The 23,612-nt window shown below is 38.9% G+C and overlaps 1 protein-coding gene across 5 annotated transcripts in view; it reads right to left on the bottom strand.

Moving 5' to 3' along the window:
• Positions 1-12,865: 12,865 nt before the first annotated feature.
• Positions 12,866-23,612, bottom strand: part of Atrx (ATRX chromatin remodeler) — a 142,247-nt gene continuing 131,500 nt past the window's right edge. For all 5 annotated transcript variants that reach the window (XM_051141285.1, XM_051141282.1, XM_051141281.1 and 2 more), the window contains 5 exons: positions 18,639-18,788; positions 17,438-17,563; positions 16,394-16,489; positions 15,783-15,911; positions 12,866-14,936 (listed from right to left, as the gene is read on the bottom strand). In XM_051141285.1, coding sequence (XP_050997242.1) covers positions 14,658-14,936; positions 15,783-15,911; positions 16,394-16,489; positions 17,438-17,563; positions 18,639-18,788 — 780 coding nt within the window. In that variant the 3' untranslated portion in view covers positions 12,866-14,657. The remainder of the gene's footprint in view (positions 14,937-15,782; positions 15,912-16,393; positions 16,490-17,437; positions 17,564-18,638; positions 18,789-23,612) is intronic.

Here is a 23,612-nt window from a genome sequence, read left to right on the forward strand (position 1 = left end):
TGTAGTTCTGCCTAGCCTGAAACTCACTCTGTAGACCAGGCTGGCCTCAACCTCCCAAAGATCTACCTGCCTCTGCTTCCCAAGTGCTAGGATTAAAAGGTGTGTGATACCACCTCTAGCTCTGTTTTAAGCGTTCACCATACTGCTTTCTCAAATGGCTATACTAATGTCCATTCTCACCAAAAATGTGCCATGTGCAATGATTTGCTTTCCTTCGCAGCCTCACTAGAACCTAGTCTGGTGTGTGTTTATATTCTTCTGGGTATGTGCCCATCTATGAACATATATCTGGAAGCCAGGGGTTGACTTTGGGTGTCTGCCTCAGATGCTTTCCATCCTGTCTTGTTTTATTTTGTTTTTTGTTTGTTTTGTTTTTGCGATACTGTCTCTTACCAAACCTCTATTCACCGATTGTGCTAGTCTGGCTGGCCAATGAGCCCCAGAGAATCCTCCTGTTTCTGTCTGCCCAGTCTTGGGATTCCTGGGGGCAGGGGCACTGCTCATTATTTTAATGTGAGTACTAGACATCCAAACTTAGTTTTCATGTTTGCACAGATGTATAAGTCATCCCACCCAGCCCACTTCACTTGTGTTGGTATAAAGTCCAGGGTCTAAGGAAGACTTGCTCTTTTTCATAGCCATTGTATTGTGGCCAGACACATTGTGGTTTTCAGGTTTGTATTTGTATTCCCTGACAGTTAATGATGCTCAGCTCAGCATTTTCCTATACCTTTTGGCCATTGGCACATGGTCTTCTGAGAAGCACCTGTCCATCTGGTTATCCCCCTTTGTTTGCTTTATTCTGTTTGGCAATGCCAGAAACAGAACCCAAAGCCTTGTGCTCCCCAGCTTCCTTTGCTCATTTTTAAATTGAATTGTTTATTTTCCTCCTATTGAGCTGTTTGAGTTCCTTACATGTTTTGGATATTAACCTTTTAGCAGAAAAATTGTTTGCAAATGTTTTCTCTTCCTCCATATGGAACTATTCCTTCTTTCTTCATTTCTCCTGTCCTTTCCCTTGTTTACCTCTTCCCTTCCTTCACTGCTCTTCCTTCCTTTCTTTCCTTCTTCCTTCCTTCCTTTCTTTTTATAGACAAAGTCTCAAGCAGCCCAAGCTTGAACTAGCTATATAGTTGAGTGTGATCTTAAACTCCAACTGAGTTTTAGTTTGGAAGAGACAAAGCTCCTCACTATGACACTCCTGATCCAATTGCTGGGATTATGGTGTTTCTCTCTCTCTCTCTCTCTCTCTCTCTCTCTCTCTCTCTCTCTCTCTCTCTCTCTCTCTCTCCTTTCCCTTTGGATCCTGTGCTTTCTGGATCATATCCAAAGAACCCTCATCTAGTTCAATGTGAAACATTTTTCCTATGTTTTCATCTAGTAATTTTACAGTTTCAAGTCATACATTTAGTTTCTTAATCCACTTTGAGTTGATTTTGCAGATGGTGTGAAATAAAGATCAAATTTCATTCTTTTGCATATGGATATCCAGTTTCCCCAACACATTTATTGAAGGGACCATCCTTTCTCCAATTTGTATTCTTGGCAACTTTTCTGAAAACAAATTGACCATCAATCCATGAATTTATTCCTGGCTTTTCAAATTCTGCTCCAGGATGGTCAATATGTTTGTTTTTATGCTAGTACAATGCTGTTTCAATTAAATTTGTCTTCAAATCAAAGAGTGTCATGTCTCCAACTTTGTTCTTTGTGTCAAAATTGCCTTGACTTCAGGGTCTGGAGATGTAGGTCAGTGGTAGAGCACTTGCCTAGCATGAGCAAGGCACTGGATTCCATCCCTAATCCATCTATCTATCATCTATCTATCTATCTATCCATCTACCTACCATCAACCTATATCTATCTGCTATTTGAATTTTTTTGTGGTTCCATACACATTTAAAGATTGTTTTTACTCTTTCTTTGAAAAAAAAAAAGGCATTTTGTCCCAGAACTTGGGAAGAAAAAGCAGGCCAATCTCCATGAGTTTGATTCTAGCCTGCTCTACATAGTTCCAGGCCAGTGAGATGCTATCTCAAAAACAAAAGAAGTAGAATTGGAATTTTGATAGAGGTTGTATTGCATATATAGACCACTTGGAGTAATTTGGCAGTCTGGCAGTATTAGTTCTTTCAATCCATGGGCATAGGATATATATACACTTGTTTGTATTTTCCTCATTTATCTTTTGTCATCAATGATTTACATGTGATCACACCTACCTACATTTCATTGCTGTTATTTGTAGAATTGTCTTCTATAGTCTTTTTTATAGATTGTTATTAGCATATAGAAATTTTTACTGATTTTTATATGGCTTTCAAAGACAAGGTTTCACTATGTAGCCCATGCACGACTCAAATTTGTGACCTTCCTACCTATGTCTCTGAAGTGCTCAGGTGGCAAGTGTGTGCCACCCCCATTCAGCTCTTGGTGCATTTTTAAATGGTTTGTCTTTTGTTGTCAAGTTTGTTTATATACACTCTTAATTTTTGAGACAAGGTCTCATTATGTAGGCTGGACTGACCTTGAGCTCACAATCCTCTGGCCTCAGCCTCCAGAGTAGTAGGTGTAAACTTGTCTCCTGTTTATGTAAGTACAGTATTATTAGCTATACGATTTGTAAACATTTTCTTCCATTTAGTCTCTCTCTCTCTCTCTCTCTCTCTCTCTTCTCCTTCCTTCCTTCCTTTCCATTTCTTCTTTCCCTATCTTTCTCTTTCTTCTCTCCCCATGCCAGTATCTAATTCAAGGCTTTGCACTCTGCCACAGAACTAAATGCCCAGCCCAATCACTTTCTTGATAATGTCAGTTTTGGAGGAGAGGATTGAAACAGGATCTCACAATGTAGCAACAGGCTGTCCTGGAGCTCACTATGTAGGTCAGGCTAGCCTCAGATTTGTGGCAATGTTTATGTCTCATCCACTCAAGTACTAGGTTTATGTGTGTGAGCTCTATATAATCCTTGACCTTAACAATGTTATGTAGTGCACAAAAGTTTGAATTTTAATGAAGTCCTGTCTATTTTTCTTCTCTTATGGCTTATATTTCCAGTATCATATATAAGAAACTGTAAGTTAACTCAGGATCTTCTGGCTTTATATTCGGGTCACTGATCATTTTGAGTAGATTGTTGTATATGGTGTGAGGTGGAGATCCAACTTCATTCTTTTGTCTGTGTATATCTAGATAGCTTCAAATCATGTGTTGAACATTTTTCCCATTGATCAGGAGTGGCATCTGTTTGTTTTGAGTTTTGTTTGTTTGTTTTTTAGAGACAGAGTTTCTCTGTGTAGCCTTGGCTGTCCTGGAACTCACTTTGTAGACCAGGCTGGCCTTGAACTCACAGAGATCCACCTGCCTCTGCCTCCCCAGTGCTGAGATTAAAGGCGTGCACCACCACACCCAGCTAATAGTGGCATCCTTATAGACAAGGTGATGAAAACTCAGCTGCAGTGTTTGCCTAGCATGCTCAAGATTGTTCATGTGATCTCCAGCAACGCACACACAAAAATCAGTGGAACAGGGACTGGACTCAACTTCCTGCTCTTGCCCATATACATAAAATACAAATAAATCTTTTAAAAATTCAATGGACCAAAGATATACACACTTGAGAGGGTAAAAAACAGATGTGTATATCTTTGTCCCACACATGATTGCCCTTCCCTCTTAACACCAATGTCTTTTTCCTGTGATTCTACATGAACTTTCCTTATAGTATGTTCAAGTTTCTCTCTAGTTGTGGTGCTTTGAATAAGAATGGCCTCCATAGGCTCATATATTTAAGTGCTTAGTCACCAGGGAGTGGCACTATTTGAATTAGGAGGTGTGGCCTGGCTGGAGGAAGTGTGTCACTGGGGATAGGTTTTGAGGTTTATAAAGCCCATGCCAGGTCCAGCAATGGCTCTCTTTCTGCCTACAGATCAGGATGTAGTTTTCAGCTACTGCTCTAGTGACTGCCTGCATGCTGCAATACTTCCCACTATGATGACAGTGGACTAAGTAAGCCTCTGAAGCTGGAAGCAAGGCCCCAGTTTTATAAGAGTTTATCTTGGGACTGCAGATACAACCCAGTGGTAGAACATCTGCTTAGCATGCAGGAGAACCTGGGTTCAATCTCAAGTACTGCAGGGAGGAAAGAGCTTAAAAATGATCGTCTTTAAACCAGTAAAATGACATCTGAGAATGCAGAGATTCATAAAGAATCTCAACGAATCATTGTGCATAAAAACCCACACTAACTTTTAGTAACAGGAAAATAGCTGTAAGTTATGGTGTATCACTATGGCCAGGCACCATGCTGTTTACTTAGCTGTTTAGTTTTAAAGTTGAGTATTACCTTTTGTCGGGGGTTGTATTCACATAGATTCAAGGGTATGCTTGTATCCAAGGGTATGAGTGCCACCACACCTGGTTCATTCCTTGATTTTTACTTGGCAAAAAAAATAGACAAAGTGGATGGAAAGCAGGTTGCTAATTAGCCAACTTTAAGATGGAGGAGGAAGCCAGGCATGGTGGTACACGCCTTTAATCCCAGCACTCAGGAGGCAGAGTCAGGCAGATCTCTGTAAGTTCAAGGCCAGCCTGGTCTACAAAGAGAGTTCCAGGACAGCCAGGCTATTACACAGAGAAACCCTGTCTCAAAAATCCAAAAAGAAAAAAAATGGAGGCAGGTGGTCCAGCTTGTCCAAGTGGGTCTGTCTACCTTTCCTTTGTTTTAATTGTAACGAAATCTCACAACATTTATTATTACCTGATAATAAAAACAAGGGCCACCAAAATCATATAGATAAATGTTTCCAGCTCTGCTGCCAGCAGAAGAAACCTTAAAGGAAAACAAAACAACCAACCAATAATAACAAAAGTCCACTGTAGTATCTTCCCAACCTTTGGTACCCTTGGTAATTTCTTGTTGGGAATTCTCTATAGCAGAGTAATAGCTCCTTGTAGCACTATCTGACCCAGGTGTTTTCTTGACTTTGTTTTAGAGCAAGTCTCTTCTGTATCATCTAGTATGAGGCTGGTGGACTCACCAAAACCAATAATCAACCCCTCTACCCATGCACTTGCTCATAAAGTCTACCTGAGTGTGAGATGTACTGTGCAAGTGTCTGAAGATGAAGTTGATACTGTTCCATCCCTTTCTGCACCTTGTCTGAGGTAGAAGTCACAAAAGCCCCACGAGGAAAAGCAACCTTGTTTTTTGGGATCCGGGACTTGCCAATTAAGCTAGGCTGACTGGCTATCAACCTCCAGAGATCTACCGGTCTCCACCTCCCCAGTCCTGGGCCAGGCTTCTTGTATGGGTGCTCTCCATTGCTTTCAATAACAAAAAAGAGGATGAGGCTAAGTGGATAGCTCAGCTTGCAAGTTGCTTTGCAAGAATAAGGATTTGAGTTCAGTCCCCAGAATCCACATAAAACAGCCAGCTGTGTCAACACAGGCCTATAATCATAGCACTTAGGAGGCAGAGGCAGGAGAATCACAGCAAGCTCCAAGCCAGCCCAGGCTACACAGTGAGCCCCAGTTTAAAAGAAAAAAAAAGTAAACTGGGCATAGAGGCTCACACCTGTAATCCCAGCACTCTAGTAAGCAGAGGCAGGAGGATCTCTGTGAGTTTCAAGCCAGCCTGGTCTAAAAAGTGAGTCCAGGACAGCCAAGAGTACACAGAGAAACCCTGTCTTGAAAGAAACAAAAAGAAACAGAAAAAAAGTAAAATGGTATTACAATGTGTGATGACCTATGCCTAAAACCTGCACCAAAGAGGCTAGGCAGAAGGATTGCCACGTTTGAGGCTAGCTTGACTAAAAATGTAGCAAAACTTAAAATGAGATTCATGAGTATCTTGAATGACAATGGAATTAAACTATGCCAGGATAATTTAGAGGGGAAAGCAGGATGGAAATTGCATTGCACTGTAATATACCATACATGCAAACATGTATAGGAAAAGGGAATAGTGATAAATAGGACAAACCTTAGAAGCTGTCTGCAATAAATGCTTGTCTTCTGTATGTTTCTGCTTCCATTTTCAAGGGCCTTTATGATTATTTGGACCACCCACCTCCACATAGAGTCAATTGATTAGCACCCTAAGTCCCATCCCCAACCCAAATTTTCCGATGCCTCAGAAAGCAACATTTAGGCTTGCCCTGTAGGTTCCCATTCTTCCTGTTCCACCATTTAATTATGCATGCTGTACTGTGACAACTATTGACTTAAGTAGGGCTATGATCTCTTGTGCAGAAGTATAATATGCCATTGCCGAGTTCTGTTCTTTGCTGCCTGCACTTGTTTTACTGACTCCCTCCTTAATCTCTGCATGTTCATATTCTAGATGCCACCCTAGTTGTCTTTGTTTGTGCTATGGGAATGGAATCTGGAGCCCTGCATGTGCTAGACCAGGCTCTACCACTCTGTTACAGTCGGAGCCCTCTACTTAGCCATGTACTTACTTTACGTATTTATTTATTTAGGATTTTGAGATGGTTTCTCTGTGTATCCTTGGCTGTCCTGGAACTCCCTCTGTAGACCAGGCTGGCTTTGAACTCAGAGATCCACCTGCCTCTGCCTCCAGATTAAAGGTGTGTACCACCAATGCCTGGCAATTTATTTGATGTTTTGTTAAGTTTTACATTTGTATGGGTCTATTTTGAGGTTCTTCCTTTTGTTTCACAGACCCAGCCAGTAGTCTTTTTTTAAAAAAAGATTTATTTATTATGTATACAGTATGCACCAGATGACATTATAAATGGTTGTGAGCCACCATGTGGTTGCTGGGAATTGAACTCAGGCCCTCTGGAAGAGTAGTTAGTGCTCTTAACCACTGAGCCATCTCCCCAGTCCTGAGCCAGTAGTCTTTTTATGCTGATTTGAGCTGACTATTTACTTCAATGAATTTTAACAGATTTTTTACTTATGTTTGTGTATGTGTGTGTATGTCTGCCTGCCTATGTTAATGTATGCTACAGTGTGTGCAGGTTTCCACAGCTGCCAGAAGAGGGTACTGGGTATCTTGGGGCTCGTGTTAACATGAAGGCTAGGAACCAAACCCAGATCTACTGTGAGAACAATATGTGCTCTTAATTATTGTGTCATCTCTCCAGCCCTGTCTGGGTTTGAGACCGAGTCTTGTGTAGCCAGGCAGGTCTCTGCACTCAGGACTCTCCTGTTTCAGCCTACTTGCTATAGTGAATCCAGGTCTCTCACAAGAGTGAGCTTTATCAGGCAGAACCATAAATTATCATTTTTTTTTTCAGAATCCTTAAGGCTTTAGGCATCTCTTTTGGTGACTAACTGAGCTTATGAGGAAGTATTAAACATAGGAAGGAAGATTACTTAAACCAGGAGCTCCAGGCTAGCCTGGGCAACAAAGAAGACTTCTATGTCCAAAGCAATGAGTTGTGACATATGAAAATGTTTTAGTCTTCCTACTGGCTTTTTTAGACACCTGTTTTTGATCTAGAAAGGATGTGAAAGGAGAAAGCATCACATATCCTGTGTGCTGCTTGCAGGGGGACACAAAAGAATACCTCGAAAATACCCATGGTGGGGGGGGGGGTCTAGTTTTTAAGGCCTTGCTTCAGAGAAAAGATCAAAATGGTAAAGGACTGTGAACAGGTCTTACGTGGTAGTGCCAGGAAAAGTCTCTGTCTTGCTAAGCCACAAAGTTAACCATTCACTCTGAAACCTGCCTCTTCTAGTTAGAGTGACACTGTGTATAGAATTCTATTGTTTTAAGCCCATTTCCTCGCCTGTAAAACAAGGAAAACAAAAAGCAACTGAACATAATGCCTGTGACATTCAAAGCATTTAATAACACCTTTTTGTTGTGTGAGAGAAGATTCTGAGGGGTGACGTGACAGAAAACCGGGTGGAGATGATTGTAATGTATTAAAATTGTTTGGCAGTCTACATTTTTTGCAAATATAGAAGCTATTCATGGTCCTTCCTGCCCATGTCTGTAACTCAAGAACAGTGCTACATACTGATATTTTTTAAAAAATAGATTTAGTTTATGAGTGGTTCACCTGCATGAATTTATGTGTGGCACGGGAGTCAGAAGAGGGTGTCAGGTCACCTGGAACGAGTTAGTTACAGAGGGTTGTGAACCACTGTGTGGGTGCTGGGAATGTAACCCCAGTCTTCAGCAAGAGCAACAACTGTTCTTTACCACTGAGCCAACCCTGTAGCCCACTTAAATTTTCTTAACATTGAGCTTTCTATTTTGTTCCTGTAACTGCATCGACATTTCTCATTCTAAACAGGTTTCTGAAGTACTTTGCTAAAGAGACCTGACTGGCCCAAGGAAGGCTGATTGACTCCATCCTGGGCACCTGACACAGAGATGCACAAAGCTCTCAGATCCTATCAGTTTAGCTGATGCTAAGTGTGGTGAAAGAAAAACCTTTTAAACAAATTAAATATCCCTCTGAAACTAAATCCTGAGGCCAATGGGCTGGATGCCAAATTAAAGGCTTAGGGGATATACTAGGGTCTTCCCCTTTCATGCCGTGTGCATTGTTTGCAGTTCACACCCCTGCCCCTTCGTTTTGGCTCACATATTCTTCCACTTCCCAAGAGCAGCGCTCATTTTGAAATGTTAGCTCAGTAAAAATTACTCTGAAAATGTACCAAACATTGTCTTAACAGACTGGGGGCGGGGGGGGGGGGGAGCAAGTGAAATTAAGTGTAGTAAACGCATCTGAAGGGAGTCAAAAGGGAACTGGATTAGGAAAGACACATAGGTGTGGCAGGTGTCGCATTCCCTTCTTTCCTTTGTTTTCCTGCTTGTAAAGGGAGACTGGCCTACAAGCCTTCCTTGCAGCATCCTTTGATTCTAAGAGAAGGTCTCCTCTTAAGCATTATAAGGGGACTGTGCACGGAGAAGGAAAGGGTAAAAATTGGAGTCTGACACTAACCCAGGAATAGTGTGAGCAAGAGGTAAGAAGGGTGAAAAATCTACAAATAGAACAAACTGCTTCCTTTGTTGAGTAGGAGACACCCAACAAAGCACCACTTCACTAAAGCCTTTGAAGCCCAATCTCTCCCAGCTGTATTCTTGTAAAACTAAGCTCTAAGGATGAACTAATAAGACCTCTGGTGGATCTCAAGCAGTTCCCGCCTCCTTTTCTTAAGTTTGGTTTTGTTTTCATTGAAATTTATTCAGCAGGCTCAACACAGGCTTCTACCTGCCTTCCTGCTAGCATGCCAGAACAAGCATCTACAGAAAAAAATGATCACGATTTCACTGTTTGTTTCATGCTTGTCACACAATTGGACTATGACCCTACACCTCAAAAGAAGGTACATGCTGTTAGTGTCCATGTAAATATTGCCTCCCGCTCACTATAAACTTCTTATGCATCACTGTGTTTTTTTCCACTTGTAAACAATGAAATGGGAAGTTATCAATTATTTGCTTTAAAAGCTGGCTTTGAAAGGGCCCATTTATATTTACCTCAATGTTTTCTTACACTCATTCCTCTAAGAATCAGCTCCTTGGAAACGTTTTTTCTATTTTCTGCAATGAGTTCCAGAGGCAGTAAGAAAAGAACCACACAGCTCTGGGAGTGCCTCTGGGCAAAAGATAAAGGAGGTTATAACTAGTGGAAGCGGTAATTAGAGCCAATTACAATGTGACTTATCTGCTTTGTCATTAAAATGCCTGTCAGACCTCTCATTTTTCTAAACAAGAGATAAAGAAAAGGTATAGCTTAGTTAGGGAGAGGGTTAGCCAAAGGGAAAGGATTTCCAACGCTGTTCACAAACTCAGCCTGTAACCTTAGACAAACACATAACCTTTTTTTGCTTCACAGTGCTTTGCTCACTGTTAAAACTCCTAACTCAAGAGACCTGAAAGCCCCGCCCCCTTTCCAAAGGCGACATGAAGGACAGAGACTAACTGGAATCTATCTTGTGTGTCTTCTATGCAATGGATTTGACTTTGGGCTCATTTTTTGTTTATCATGAAAAGAATGTGATTACTTCCCTCACAAGTCTCACAGATATTGTATAGGTTAACACCTTACAACTCCAAAGCACTTAGAAAATTTTCAGCGAACCTTGTATGAATTGGTCTCGAAGGAAAGTAATGGAGCAGGCTTTTTGAAGGAGTGCCTTCAAAAAGGGCATGGCGGCTCACACTTGTAACCCTGGCACTCCAAGGCTGTCTTGAGGCCAGCCAAAGTTACACATTGACGCCCTGTATCCAAAGACCAAAAGAGACTTTGCTCAAGAAAAGCTCTTTGCATGGGAACAAAGATGTCACCAACGTAGTCATTTTGAAAGAATATCAAACAGTAAGTGAAATGTTACGTGCAAAATTGGAAATCCAGACATAGCTTCCTGGAGACATAGGTAAAAAGTAGCAGGTTTTTTTTTTTTTCCTTGCAAACACCATTTAAGTCTCTACCCTACACAATCCCTTAATGGTGGTTCTCTCTGGCCTTCATCTCAAATGATCTGTAGTCTGGTCACTGACTACTAGGACTCCCCTCTCCTAGTCTCCAATCTTTCTTCACTTTGCATTCTAACTCATGCAAATTACCCCACCCATCTTTACCTGCTACTTTGAACACTTCACCTGCTTTACAAACCCTAGTTATCCTTTATATTAAATTACTTAGTCATTATTTCAAGGCCCTCAATTTACTTTAGCGTCTTTCTCCATCCTCCCTGACCTTTGGTCCCTTTCTTTCAATACTATACTTTCTCTTCATATACCTGAAACAAAGCCCACCATCTCCCCATCTGATAAGCCATCTCTCTTCATCGTTGTTGAAAGCCAACACCTATTTAGTAGGAGGACTACAGGAATGGAGCCCGGCACACCGGAACAGGTAGAGGTCTCTTAGTCATCTAATCCCTCAGAGATGACAGCCAAACTCTTACCCTCTCCTGGTTCCTCTGGCAGTGAAGGGCAGTACAGACACACTGTCAAGGAAAATGTAAAGCATTGCCTTGCCAAACAGATTGTGATGTACCCTGGGAATTAAGATTGTATTTTCTCTTACTAATAAAAGCTTCCATTATATGCTCTCTTGCTTGGCAAAGTAATGTATGTAGTGGCCACCGCCACACAATCACCCTCTACGGGGCAATTCCCTTAGCTGAGAACTAGGGTGTCAGGTAGGTAGGTAATCCCAGAGACAGTAATATGTATCCCAAAAAGATTGTGGTAGTGCATACACTGGAAATGGACATTCTTGGATTGAGATATTACCGCATGTTTAGACCCAACACCAGTGGTAAGGAGTTTAATTACTTGGCAGATATCAAACACAGTATTGTAGGCATTGTAAATTGCATGTTCGATGAAAGCGCTTCTGTAGCCTATTAACTCTTCTGGGATTGGCTCAGCTATAGACTTAGGGGTCGTGGAACAATGGTGGATTTAATTCTCTAAGCACAGATTTGACTTTGAAGACAGTCAAAAGACACCTGAGACTGAGTCTGATAATCCCACACTGGCAAAGACCTGGATATAACTTTGAATGAAACAAATACCTAAAAGAACTACCCTGTCTTACTTGAAGAAACACAAACATGTGGTATCATCCTCTGAGGAAATCCTGGTTAATAAGACAAGTAATTAATTCCTTTTAATGTTCTGTCTGGAAGAAACTGAATTTATGAAAAAAAGGGAGGGTTGGGGTGGGCCAATGCTCAGTTAGTCTGAAAATGGACTACTTTGGAGGTGATGGCACTGTGGTTTCCATGCATCTGCTAGGGCTTCTGGGCAGTAATCACCCCAAAACAAGGGTGGGAAGTGGCCCTGCTTGACTTAAACGAGTGGCATAGTTGTGGGGAAGCAGGGGATGGTGCTGGACTTACACAGAGACAACCAAAACTGAAACAACACACACAGGCTTCCTGGTATGTAAATTCTTTTTGAGGTTAGAGATCTCCTGTTACAGAATTTAGTATATAACAGATTCAAAAACCAACCTTCTTGACCTCCCAAATAGTGAACAACTAAATGTGCAAAAGAACCACCATTAAATAGGACATCAAAAGCTATACATTTTCTATGAAACAGTATGTGCACAGATTTTTCAAAGCTGTGAAAATGCAATAAAGAGCACAACACATTTTGGTCACTTTATTAAATGACATTAAATAGTTTAAGTTTCAACTACTAAACAGCACTTTGAATGGTGAAAACACAGATAGTATATTGTCATACTTGAATGCTTTTCTTTAAAAACACAATTCCAGTCCTTATATATATATTACAAAACAGCCTTAAAGGAAGAAGTGACGTCTTTCTACAGTACTTAAGGTACTTGATACAGAACTGAGAAGCAGTCTAACAGAAACCAAGGCAAGTCTTCACAGCTGGATGACTTCAGCAGCCAGAGCTGGATGATGGACTGAAACGTTACTATACAACTGGGACAGACATGTACAATATCACGATTCTAGGCCAAACGCTTTACACCCAAGGAAAGAACACAGGTTACAAAATGTGGAGAATTTAGCAGGCAAAACTGGATTACAAGCAACATTTTAAGTCGTCATTTTAAGCCATTGCAACTATTTAAAACATCTAAAACAAATATAAAAATGAACTTTTTAGTATCTTATGTAGTTTTTTTGTCTTTAAATGTTTGTTAAAACTTGATGTTATACTCAAAGTACATAATATAACATGTTGCTAAAATGTCAAGTGAGAAAAGTATGCAAAGTGGTCCAAGATTTATTTTAAACTCTGATTTCCAATTAGTCCTTCTAATAATTATTCTTCAACTTACAGCTTAATTCATTGTGAAAATGGACTAAAAGGTTGCCTAAAATTTTCATATCTATGTCTTTGAGTTAATAATTAGACCATATTGAAAATCTCAGGTCTAGTAAATCAGTTTTAAACTATTCTGGTAACAATTGGCCAGAGCATACTGCTTTCAAATATTTATCTCACAAATCTCGCTTCTTTCATTTCATCCAAAGTAAACACACATCTGACCCCCCCCCCAATTAAATAAACTTGATTATATGGATGGCACAATATCCAAAGGCATGGAGTTCATTAGTATGTCTTATCATGGGAAGGTGGAGCCACTAAACCTCATATTCTCCATCATAAACCCAGAGTGTGTGGATATTTTAGCCACTGGTTCTTACAAGACAAAAATGGAAATCTCTTATTATCCAAACAACTCATGTTCAATTCAATCAAGTCCAGTGATGCCTAGAACAAACACTCCACCCAGCTTTCTTTAGCTGTTCCTACTACTTGTTTTACATGATTTAAAAAAATGGCATTGCCATGATGAGTTGTCTTCCATAGTCAAACACAGTCTTTTTATTGAAGAAACCCAAGCAATCAAATTGAACATAATTCGGTTGTTTTTCACAAACCTGGATCTAGAAAAAGAAATACAATATTTTTCTAGTAAAAATCTTCCTTAAGAGAGAAGAAGAAGAAGAGGAGGAGGAAAAGGAGGAAGAGGAGGAAGAGGAAGATCATCATCATAATAATCAACCCAGAGATCACACCTGGGGAAAAGTCAAACTTGAAAACAATTTACTAAGATGTAAAGGAACTTGGGGAAAGGAGCAAGGTGATGAGTAAAAAGAAGAGCATAGAAGCCAGTGATCCTTATCTTTAAGAGGAATTATTTCACAATACTGACAGTACTGGGTACTGTTAAAGCACATTCCTCATGTGAACCTAAAGTCAGCAAAGGTTCTGCCATTTTGATGTTGTTTACAAAACAGGGTGTGAGCCTAAAACCACAATTTTGGCGCTAACCTCTTCAAGCGCTCTAACTTGATTTTCTTGGTTTGCATCCCACTGCCAGCAACAGGATGAAGCACCAGCACTGGCACCATGGCTGACAGATGTGCTTCCATTAGTGCCAGGAGACAGGAAACTCATGTGCAGAGGATAATCCACAACCCTGAAATCTTACAAGTAATTATTTCAGCACATACAACTGAAAATAAAAAATGGCAGAAAGACTAAATAAGAAAAAGGAATTTTCTCGTCTTAGACCGCACTTAAGGCTGTTTATACAATGCTAAGATAACTGTAAGACTCCTCCAACTTTAGAGTAGTGCTGCTTAAGAATATTGCACACTTTTGTGTTTAAGATAATCCTTAGATCTAACTTTTAATCACAGAGACAATATAGCAGGAGCCCAGTTTCAGACTTCAGTCAAAAGAATAGTAAGACCATTTCAATCACTCTAATCAAGAAATGGATTAAGTACAAAAGTATTTCATAACTTGAGGAATCAACTCTAAGAACTCAGCTGTGTGTTTTTATATGTAAAGAGCGAATATATAAATCTTTATTAATTTCTAAATTTATTAATTTTATGACAATTTTATGGTTGCTAAAAGCAGGCATAAAAATTTAGAGGAAATCTGTGGAGCTGTTACTGTTATGGAAGGATTTGTTTTCACTGAAAACAATTTGAGATATCTTCTGTACTCAATGTGTGTAAGAAGATTGTAGGCAACATCACTGACAAATGTCAGAGAGAAATGGTATGCCCTATTTTAAAAAATTTAAAACTAATATGGAAGATTGGCATTTAAGGGGTCCAAACTATTTATACAGTTGAGTTCTGTTAAGTCATTGATTCCTAAAAAAATAAAAGATCTTTCTATGATTTTAATAATCCTTTAAATTTTTAGTGCAAAATCACATTGATTTCCCTGGGGAAGGTCCTGGATTTTTGCTTCTCATGGGGGGTGGTGCACGCTGTAAGGGTGGTGGCTGCATACCACCAGCTACTGACTGATACATTCCTCTCATATCAATCTGCTGGTAATTAGGAGGAGTCAAGATTAAATTTGGAGGCTTTGGCATCATGAGGTGGCCCAGTGTTGCTTGCTGATAAGTCATTTGTTGCTGTTGCTGCTGATTGTACTGTTGTTGGAGCCTTCTGTTCATAAGTATTCGCTGAACGCAGCTGATTAACTGGAGAGAGAAAAGGGAGTTGTATATATACAAGTGTATGTCCTGCCCCAAAGAGGCAAGTATCAAATTTTGAGTTAAAATCAATTTGTTAAGGGAGTACCATACCAAAAGGAAAACACATTATTGTTATCACCATTACTAATTTGATGGCATCCACAGGACCATTACTGTAGAAACCAGTTAGTAACACCATTTTAGTACTAAATTCTCTTAATGACTTGACTATTATATTGCAGGCAACATATAGGTCAGTTGCCATAGTAACCTGTCCTGTACTGTGATTAGTCTCAAGATTTAGTTACAGCACTTTTTGTCAACTCTCCTTTCTTTGCCATTCTCTTGAATATTTCACATGATGACACATAAACATTTTAGTGACTAACACCAAAGGGAAAAGCATTTTTAGTAGGAATAATTCCTACATAAAGGTCTCAGATTCCCTAAGATAGTTTAACACAGCACGATTCCACAGTGCTTTCTAAGTAAAGTCATGCCATAAATCTCAATTCCCTGGTGGCAAAACTGTGCTGGGAAAGATGATCAAGGATTATGGAGTATGGCAGCTTTCAGAAGGTTCAGCAATTTAGTAGGTGCTTATACTTCATTCAGGGTACCACAGTCTCCAGATAAACATACTGAAAAGTTTCCTTTTAGAAGATATTAGAAAATAAAAGAAGCAGCAAAAGTCTTGAGACAGTTTTAAATGTGCAGAATAGATACAAAATAAAATTATAAAGAAGTAGGTCTCATAAAAATAACTGGGAGAAACAATTGTGCCATCGTTCTTTCAGCCAAATATCCCTTGACACTACTAAACTTTAGCAAAATTTGAGAAAATAATCTTACCATCTGTTGTTTTGTCAATACATCATTGTAGATTGCTTCTCTTCGTTTCACATCAAGCTCCTGGCTGGCTTGTCTACTTAATGCTAGTGCTTGCACTTGGGCCTCAGAGAGATTCATGTTTTCTTTCCACTAAAAGAAAAAGACATTTCTATTTACTCCTTATAACTGTACAATTGAGGGGGAATTATTAAAATACCAACTTTTTTAACACTATCCCCTTCCTTTATTTGTTTCCAAAAATCCAATGTTAGGAGAGCAGGGTACTCAGCTGTCTATCATTGCATGTGGCTTGACTTCCTCTGGAGTAAGAACTATTTGCATTGAACTTGTGTAACTGCTACATTAAAATGTGCTTCTACAAACAAACAATGCATACATTTCTAGGCTTCATGTCTGAATTCTTGTATTTTACTCATTTCTCTTTTATCTATGCAAAATGGATGGAGTACAGTTTGAGATTGTTACCCAGCTAACTGGTGCTTTACTATTTTGAATCAAATTATAAGGATTAATTATTTTTCCTACAGAAACTAGAGCAGTGAACAAAAGTTAAATGCGGTGAAGTGCATATATATAGGAGGTTGAAATAAGATGGCTGTCATTTTGCTTACTACAGTTGAAATGATGTCTTCAAGGGGCTGAATCCTCACTGCTGTCACACTGTTTGTTGCTTCTACAACTTTTTCTCTTCCTTGATTAATAAGGTCCTAGAATGATATGAGAAATAAGGTACATAGGGCAGAAAGACAGCATAGCTTTAACGTGTACAGCTCATTCCTCTTGCCAATTTATACAGCATTTGACTTTAACAATTCAAGAGAATATAAAAATCACCATCTATAAGTAAAGTAAAACTCAAAGTACAAGAGACATTTTAGGAAAATAAAATTTGAGGCTTATTGAACCAATAAATTTAAGTAAACCCATGAGCAAATTTTAAAAATGAAACCATAGATTCAATTAAATTATTAAACTATGGGCTGGAGAGATGGGTCAGTAGTAAAGAGCATTGGCTGCTCTTCCAGAGGACCCAGGGACCCCGGTTCAACTCCTAGCACCCATATGTTAGCTCACAACTGCCTGTAATGCTAGTTGCTGGGAATCTAATGCCTTCACACAGACATACATGTAAGCAAACCACCAATGCACACAAAATCAAAATAAATTAAAATGAACAGTTATTAAACTATTAATATAATATATTCTAATATTCCCTACTTAATTCATAGCTTAGATTTAAATCACATACTTCATAATGATGCACAGCAGCATACATCTAATGGCATGTCTACATTGCATGTGAGCTCATGGATGCATTTAACACACTCGTAAACATTAAGCAAGAGCTTTGTTTTTTTCCAAGTATTTTATAAGTGACCAAAGTGCTATTTACCTAGCCACACAGCTGCCCTATTATTCCTTAATTAAAATAATTCAAACTACATTAATTCAAAGATTGATTCCTTTGTGCTCTGCACAAACTCCATTTTACTATATTAGTTTGGTCAAAAAGGTCAACAAATAAAAGAAAAATGTCTTGGTCTATTCAGGGTAATCTTTTAGAGAATGTGATATTCCTACACAGGGAACCTGCAACAAGGCAGTTGGAATTGCCTTTAATTCACATTAAACTACCTTTGTCCTTTACAACTCACCTCCAGCTGTTGATTACTCATTGCTGACAGGGCTCCCAAATTGAAAGGAATATACGGAGTTTGAGAGCTGAAAGTGACAGGGGGTAAATTGGTCCCAGTCGGTATGTTGAAACGCATGGTCAGACCCTAAAAAACAAAAAAAAAAGTATGCACTTTTCACATTGTGATTAAAAACTTGAAATTCTACATCCCCTACTGGTTTAGTAAAGAATATACTTTCTCAGATCTAGGAAATTATTAACACTCTTTCACACACAAACAAAACACCCTTTTACCTGAAACCAAGATCTTATTACATAGAAAGGTTTAACCCCTAAAGGTGTATTCTTTTTTTCCGGTAATTTCCACACACTGAGAGAACTCAGTGGATTGCAAGGCAACTCCTAACATCATATTAACGTTAAAGAAATCTGGTACAATGAATTGGGAGTTTGAAAATGATTCAGGTATTAGGATAAGGTTTCCATGCTCAGGCACATTTCTGCTCAAGTGAGCTACTGTTTAAATCAGATCATTTTAAATATAGTTGCTGCTGGGGTTGACATTAAATGTATAGCTCTTAACTTAGCAAAGGCTAAGCAGAAATGGAGTGGCTTTTTTAAAGTATAAACTGCTTTCTTCTCCCCACTTTACTACTGAGTGCAGCCAAACACCTTAGATTGAGATTCCTAACTGGGAGCCTATACCTGAGGATAATTACATTAATGTCTTCCTTCAAATGACTCCTCTCTTCTTCATTGCTCTGTCCAATGACTGACATAAAACAGAGACAAAAAAACCTCTGTTTGTTTCTAGTTTGTAAACCAGACCAGTCTCCAAATGTTGAACTCAAATAATCTCCCTGTCTCAGCCATTCAAGTAGCTGGGACCACAGACTCTGCATCTAGTTCCAAAAATATTTTTAATTATTAGCATATCTTTTTTTCCCCGAGACAAGGTTTCTCTGTGTAGCCCTGACTGTCCTGGACTCCATTTGTAGACAAGGCTGGCCTCGAACTCACAGAGATCCACCTGCCTCTGCCTCCCTGAGTGCTGGGGTTACAGGCGTGCACTTTATCAGCATATCTTTACGATATAAAAATAATAAAGTTCACTGTGGCATCCTCATACATGTAGATAATGGACAAGGATCGCTGTCAGTCCTATTAAGCTTCCTCCTTTCCCCAAACATCTCTAGGAAAAAGCATTCTGAATGAAATACCTTCTTCTCTGCTTCATATTCAGCCCAGGCTGCTTTTCTTTCTTCTTCTGTCAGCTCTTCTTCTTCTTTGTGGTCCAAAAGAGAATCATGTTCATGATATCCAACAATGTGCTCTTTATGTATCTGAAGAAGTTCTGCAAGTATGGTATCCTGTTTGGGGGAGATGAAATCATAATATTTCCTGTTTCTGGATCATATCTTCACTTGAAATAATTATTTCCTTTCAAAAAGGAAACAGACCTGACTTTTTAAAGTTATAGTTGCAACTAGGACTTCACAACTCACTGTAAAATGCAGTGTATGCTACTTCCTGAGAAAGCTTTTAAAAGACCACACAAGGAGAGGATTTCAAGAAATTTTCTGGTAGAACAGAGAGATGCTATGAAAGTTACTGTCTAGTGTAAAAATCTTCCACCCAAATCTTAGTTTCTGTATCCCACTAAACAAGTTTATCATCACTTGCTCAATCTCCAGGACTAGCAGGCAAAGAGATGTACCTGTCTTTATGAACTCATCTACAAAGATAATGGAACTCCCATGACCACCCCAAGCACAACTGAAAAGATATAATTTAATAAAAGAAAATGTGAAAGACTAAAAGAAAGCAGGTAACACTTTTTTTTTAAATTTATGTATTTTGGTTTGTTTTCATGAAAGCGTCTCATATAGCCCAGACTGGCTTTGAGTTCCCACGTGCTCGCTGGGATCAACATGAACCACGATACGATACTCAAGATTCTTTTTTTGACAAGAGTTTTGCAATGTACTATGAGCTGCCCTGAAACACACCATCCTCCTGCCTCAGCCTCTGGGGTTCTGAGATGACAGGTCTCAACAGCACACCCAGCTTCTAATAGGTTCACAGGTGAACATGTCAACTAGAACTAGCATGGTTGTTCTCTTAGACACCATATAAATCATACTACTCAAAGGTTAAAATAGGACCTAGTTTACTTCTGCCTCACAGTTACGTGATAATTGTAACCAAAATTACTACCAGTTCATTTCTCTCACAAAGCTCCAGGGACCAAGACAACTCCACAGCTCTGGCTCTCAACAGAAGGTAAGTGTGGATGAAATACTACTTGCTCTCAGGTATAACAAGATGCTACAAGACTAGCAGAAGAAATGGAAACAGCCGATTTTAAAAAATTAAACACCATGTCAATTGAGTATAATATTAATTTCTCTATCACAACCCAACTCAGATATTATTGTTTACTGTGAAGGACAAACCTGTCCAGAAATACATGTATACACACACAGTAAAAACCCTCAGACAGCAGCAAGTGTTAATAGGTTAGTCCTTAGCAGCCTATAATTTCAAAACCCAAATTTGCTGACTTGAAATTAGGAGAAATTGGAGACCAGGAAAGTGTCTTTTCCAATTGCACAAGCTACTAGCAGGGACAAGCAACTGAATTTCCTAACTCTTATCCAGTGGTTATTATTATTATATCACACTGCAGAGAATGCTTGTTTTCATGAGGCATAGCTCCTCCATTTCCTAGATCTACTTTTTAGATAAAAAACATAATCCCTTGAGGGATTCTGGGCCGCCAAAGTCTTTCATTTTTTTTTTAAGAGTGATAATAAAATGTATTAAATATTTACTATGACTGTTTTTCTTTACTTTTAACACTTGTAACTTTTGAGCTTTCTTTTCCTTAACAAGTATTATGACAATTTTAAAAAAGATTTATTTATTGTTACTTTCTGTATACAGGCGTTTGGACTATGTGCATTTGTGTGCACCATGTGTGTACCTAGTGCCTACAAAGGCCAGAAGAACTGGAATTATAGATGGTTGTAAGCCACTATGTGCCTGTGTGCCTGGAATCGAACCCAGGTCCCTTAGAAGAGCAGCTACCCCTCCAGCCTCAGTATAAGTTAATTTAATGAAAGAAATTATAAAAGCCAAAGCAAAAATCCCAAACTTGTGAATGAGTAGTTCATGTTCATACCAAACCTGACATGCACTACTGTATCATTTTCATTCCAGATTCAAGATTTAGTCTATTAAAATGAAACATGATCACATAATTGAAGCCAGGTAATGCTGTTCCCTTTGATTCATAGCCAACTGAAATACCAGTAAGTCACAGGAAACTTCACATTACTTTGATTTCTATCATTAATAAATTTGGAGCCTTACTAACATAGTACCTTCCTCATTCCATCAAGGCAAAACTCAAAAACAAACCAGAAATTCTTTCTATTGTTTCTAATGAAAGTAATACTGATATCAAACTATATAACCTGGGGACAGCAACCAACAACATGGTATGTACTCTTCTATATATTTATACATGCAGCTTTGCATAAAAATGGAAATGCACTATTGTTAGTTGAAACCTACATTTCTCCTTTGCTATCTTTGCATGGGCATCATTTTATACCAAATACAAACCATCGTTTTTTTGATGGGTGCATAGAGCTTACATTATATCAGTGTATATCATAACCTGTGAGTTGCAACCCTTTGGCAAAACTCTGTCTCCAAAATTATTTATGTTGTGATTCATAGTAGAAAAATTACAGTTATAAAGTAGCAACGAAAATAAATTTATGGTTGGGGGTCAGCACAACATGAGGAGCATTAGGAAAGGTCACTATTCCTTTACATAAGAAAGACATTAAAACTGTTTTGTGTTATTATAACACCTAAAATGACATGAATTAGTGGATATACTTTCTAATTCCCTCATATTATTAGTTATGCTGATAATACACAAGTCCTTACCCAAATGTGTGGGCTACATTAAGGCCCTGGGGGGATGGCTCCATTGCTAAAGCGCTTGCTTTGCAAGCATAAGAGCCTGAGTTTATATCTCCAGCATATACATAAAAAGCTTGGTATCTGGCTGATGTCCCAGGGGGAAAGGAGAGGTGGGAGAGAGGCTGGGGGTGGGGGTGGGGGGGCTGTATTTGGGATGTAATATATGAGAAAAGAATAACTAACAAGCAAAAAGGGGGAGAAAGCCTACAGAAAAGAAATGGGGGGGGGGGGGGGAGGCTAGGCATGGCCTTAAGTGTCTAGGAAGGAGAGAAAGGGGTAACTCTAGTGCTCACTGGCCAGCTAGCTTAGTCAAATCTGTTAGCCCCAGGTGCAGCTGAGAGGCCCTATCTCAAAGAATCAAGATGGAAAGTGTCAACCTCTAGTCAGATGAGCACTCACTCACGCACATCCATGCATTTAACCCCCACATACCTTCTCTCTTTTTTAAAAATAAAAATACAGCACACACAAATTAAGCCACTGTCTTAAAAAACAGAAAATAATATAGTTCAGAAGCAGGAAAGCAGACACTGTTCCCACATCTTTGGCTTTTAAATTAATTGTAGCATTCAATCAATACAAGAAATGAATAATGAGATTAAGAAGGTCAAAAAGTATTTGTAACAAGATCCTCAGGCTACTTCTTCAGGAAAAACAGTCTTGCAAATCCAGAATAAACTATGAAAGTTCAAGTTTTCATCCCGTATAAGATACAATCAGTGGAAAGGTTTTTGTTTTCCCCTTTAAAGCAGCATTCATATTTGTTGCTATAGTAACACTATTATTGAAAACAATACTGGAACAGAATCTATAATCACTAAGCCAACAGTCATCAAAATGAGCTTTAAATTACATCCAAATGTGTACCTTTACTTTTCTTTGTTTAAACTTTATTTTTGCTTAGATAAGTTTTTTAAAAATGCCTACAAACTGAAAAAACGCATGGTCTGTATTTCAGCTAACCACTTAAATTAGTTTAAGCTTTAAAAACAACTAGTTCAATTAATAAAACAAAATTAATGATAAATTAAAAGTTTAAATTAATTTATTTAGAAGTTTAGAGTATTTGGCAAGTTGACAAAAGTTCCCATCTAATTAGTTCTGAAGTCCAACCTTGAAAATAAAATTGTTAAAAAATAATCAAGGCTTTGCCTCGGGGTAGGGTAGGAGGTTTGCCATATTTCAAAAATATTTTGCTTACTATCACTTTGAATTTGAGTTTTATAATATCTGGAAATAAAAGGTCACTAGAATACTTAACTGCCATATGACCTACTCAAAAGGCTATGAAAAAAGTTCTTTTTATTACTTGAAGATGTCTAGCATTTTAGGGAGGAATTTAATAATCCTGATCCAAAAGCTTTTACTTTCACATTTGAAGCCGCTTTCTTCCCTCAGACTACAATGAGAGAAAAGCTGTAGTGTGTGCAGTAAGTGAGCAGAGAGCTTACTGACTGAACATCGTATTAGGCTTCTGTGTTTGGAGCATACAACCTTTGTGGGCATTAGAAACAGGCCCAGATTCCCAGACTATTGATGTGAATTAGTGACAACCATAGAACTTGTTGCTTTCAGTGAAAGAAAAGGCATGTCTGTCAAGCTGACATTAGCAGAAGGCAAAACTTTTGATAAGAATAGGTTTATTTCACTGGGCGTGGTGGTGCACGCCTTTAGTTCCAGCACTTGGGAGGCAGAGGCAGGCGGATCTCTGTGAGTTCAAGGCCAGCCTGGTCTACAAAGTGAGTCCAGGACAGCCAGGGCTACACAGAGAGACCTTGTTTTGAAAATCCAAAAACAAAACAAAACAGAAAAGGGATAGGTTTTTTTCTTTCACATCATTTTTTTCTTTAATCATGGAATTACAATGATTACATGTGTTACATTCTTGCCACTGTGAGATGAAGAGCAGATTACAGTTTTCCAAGCAGGGCCTAAAATGGAAATCATCATCCTACACAATCTGTAGTTTCCATGACCAGCTGCTGTGTTCTGGCAAACATTCTTATCCTCTAAGCCTAATTAGCTATGTTGAGCAAATACATCTCTTCTGCAACTTCTGTTCTTTTACAGGTTCAAAATACTAAGCATAATACAAAAGCTTAGCCATGCAATCTAGGAGCTGAATCTAGAAATTCCCCTAAAAGCGGCAGCTTCTGCCACTGTTCTCCCTCCACCATGCTGAAAGACCAGATTTG

Source organism: Acomys russatus, chromosome X (assembly GCF_903995435.1).
Source record: "Acomys russatus chromosome X, mAcoRus1.1, whole genome shotgun sequence".
NCBI classification, from domain to species: domain Eukaryota; kingdom Metazoa; phylum Chordata; class Mammalia; order Rodentia; family Muridae; genus Acomys; species Acomys russatus.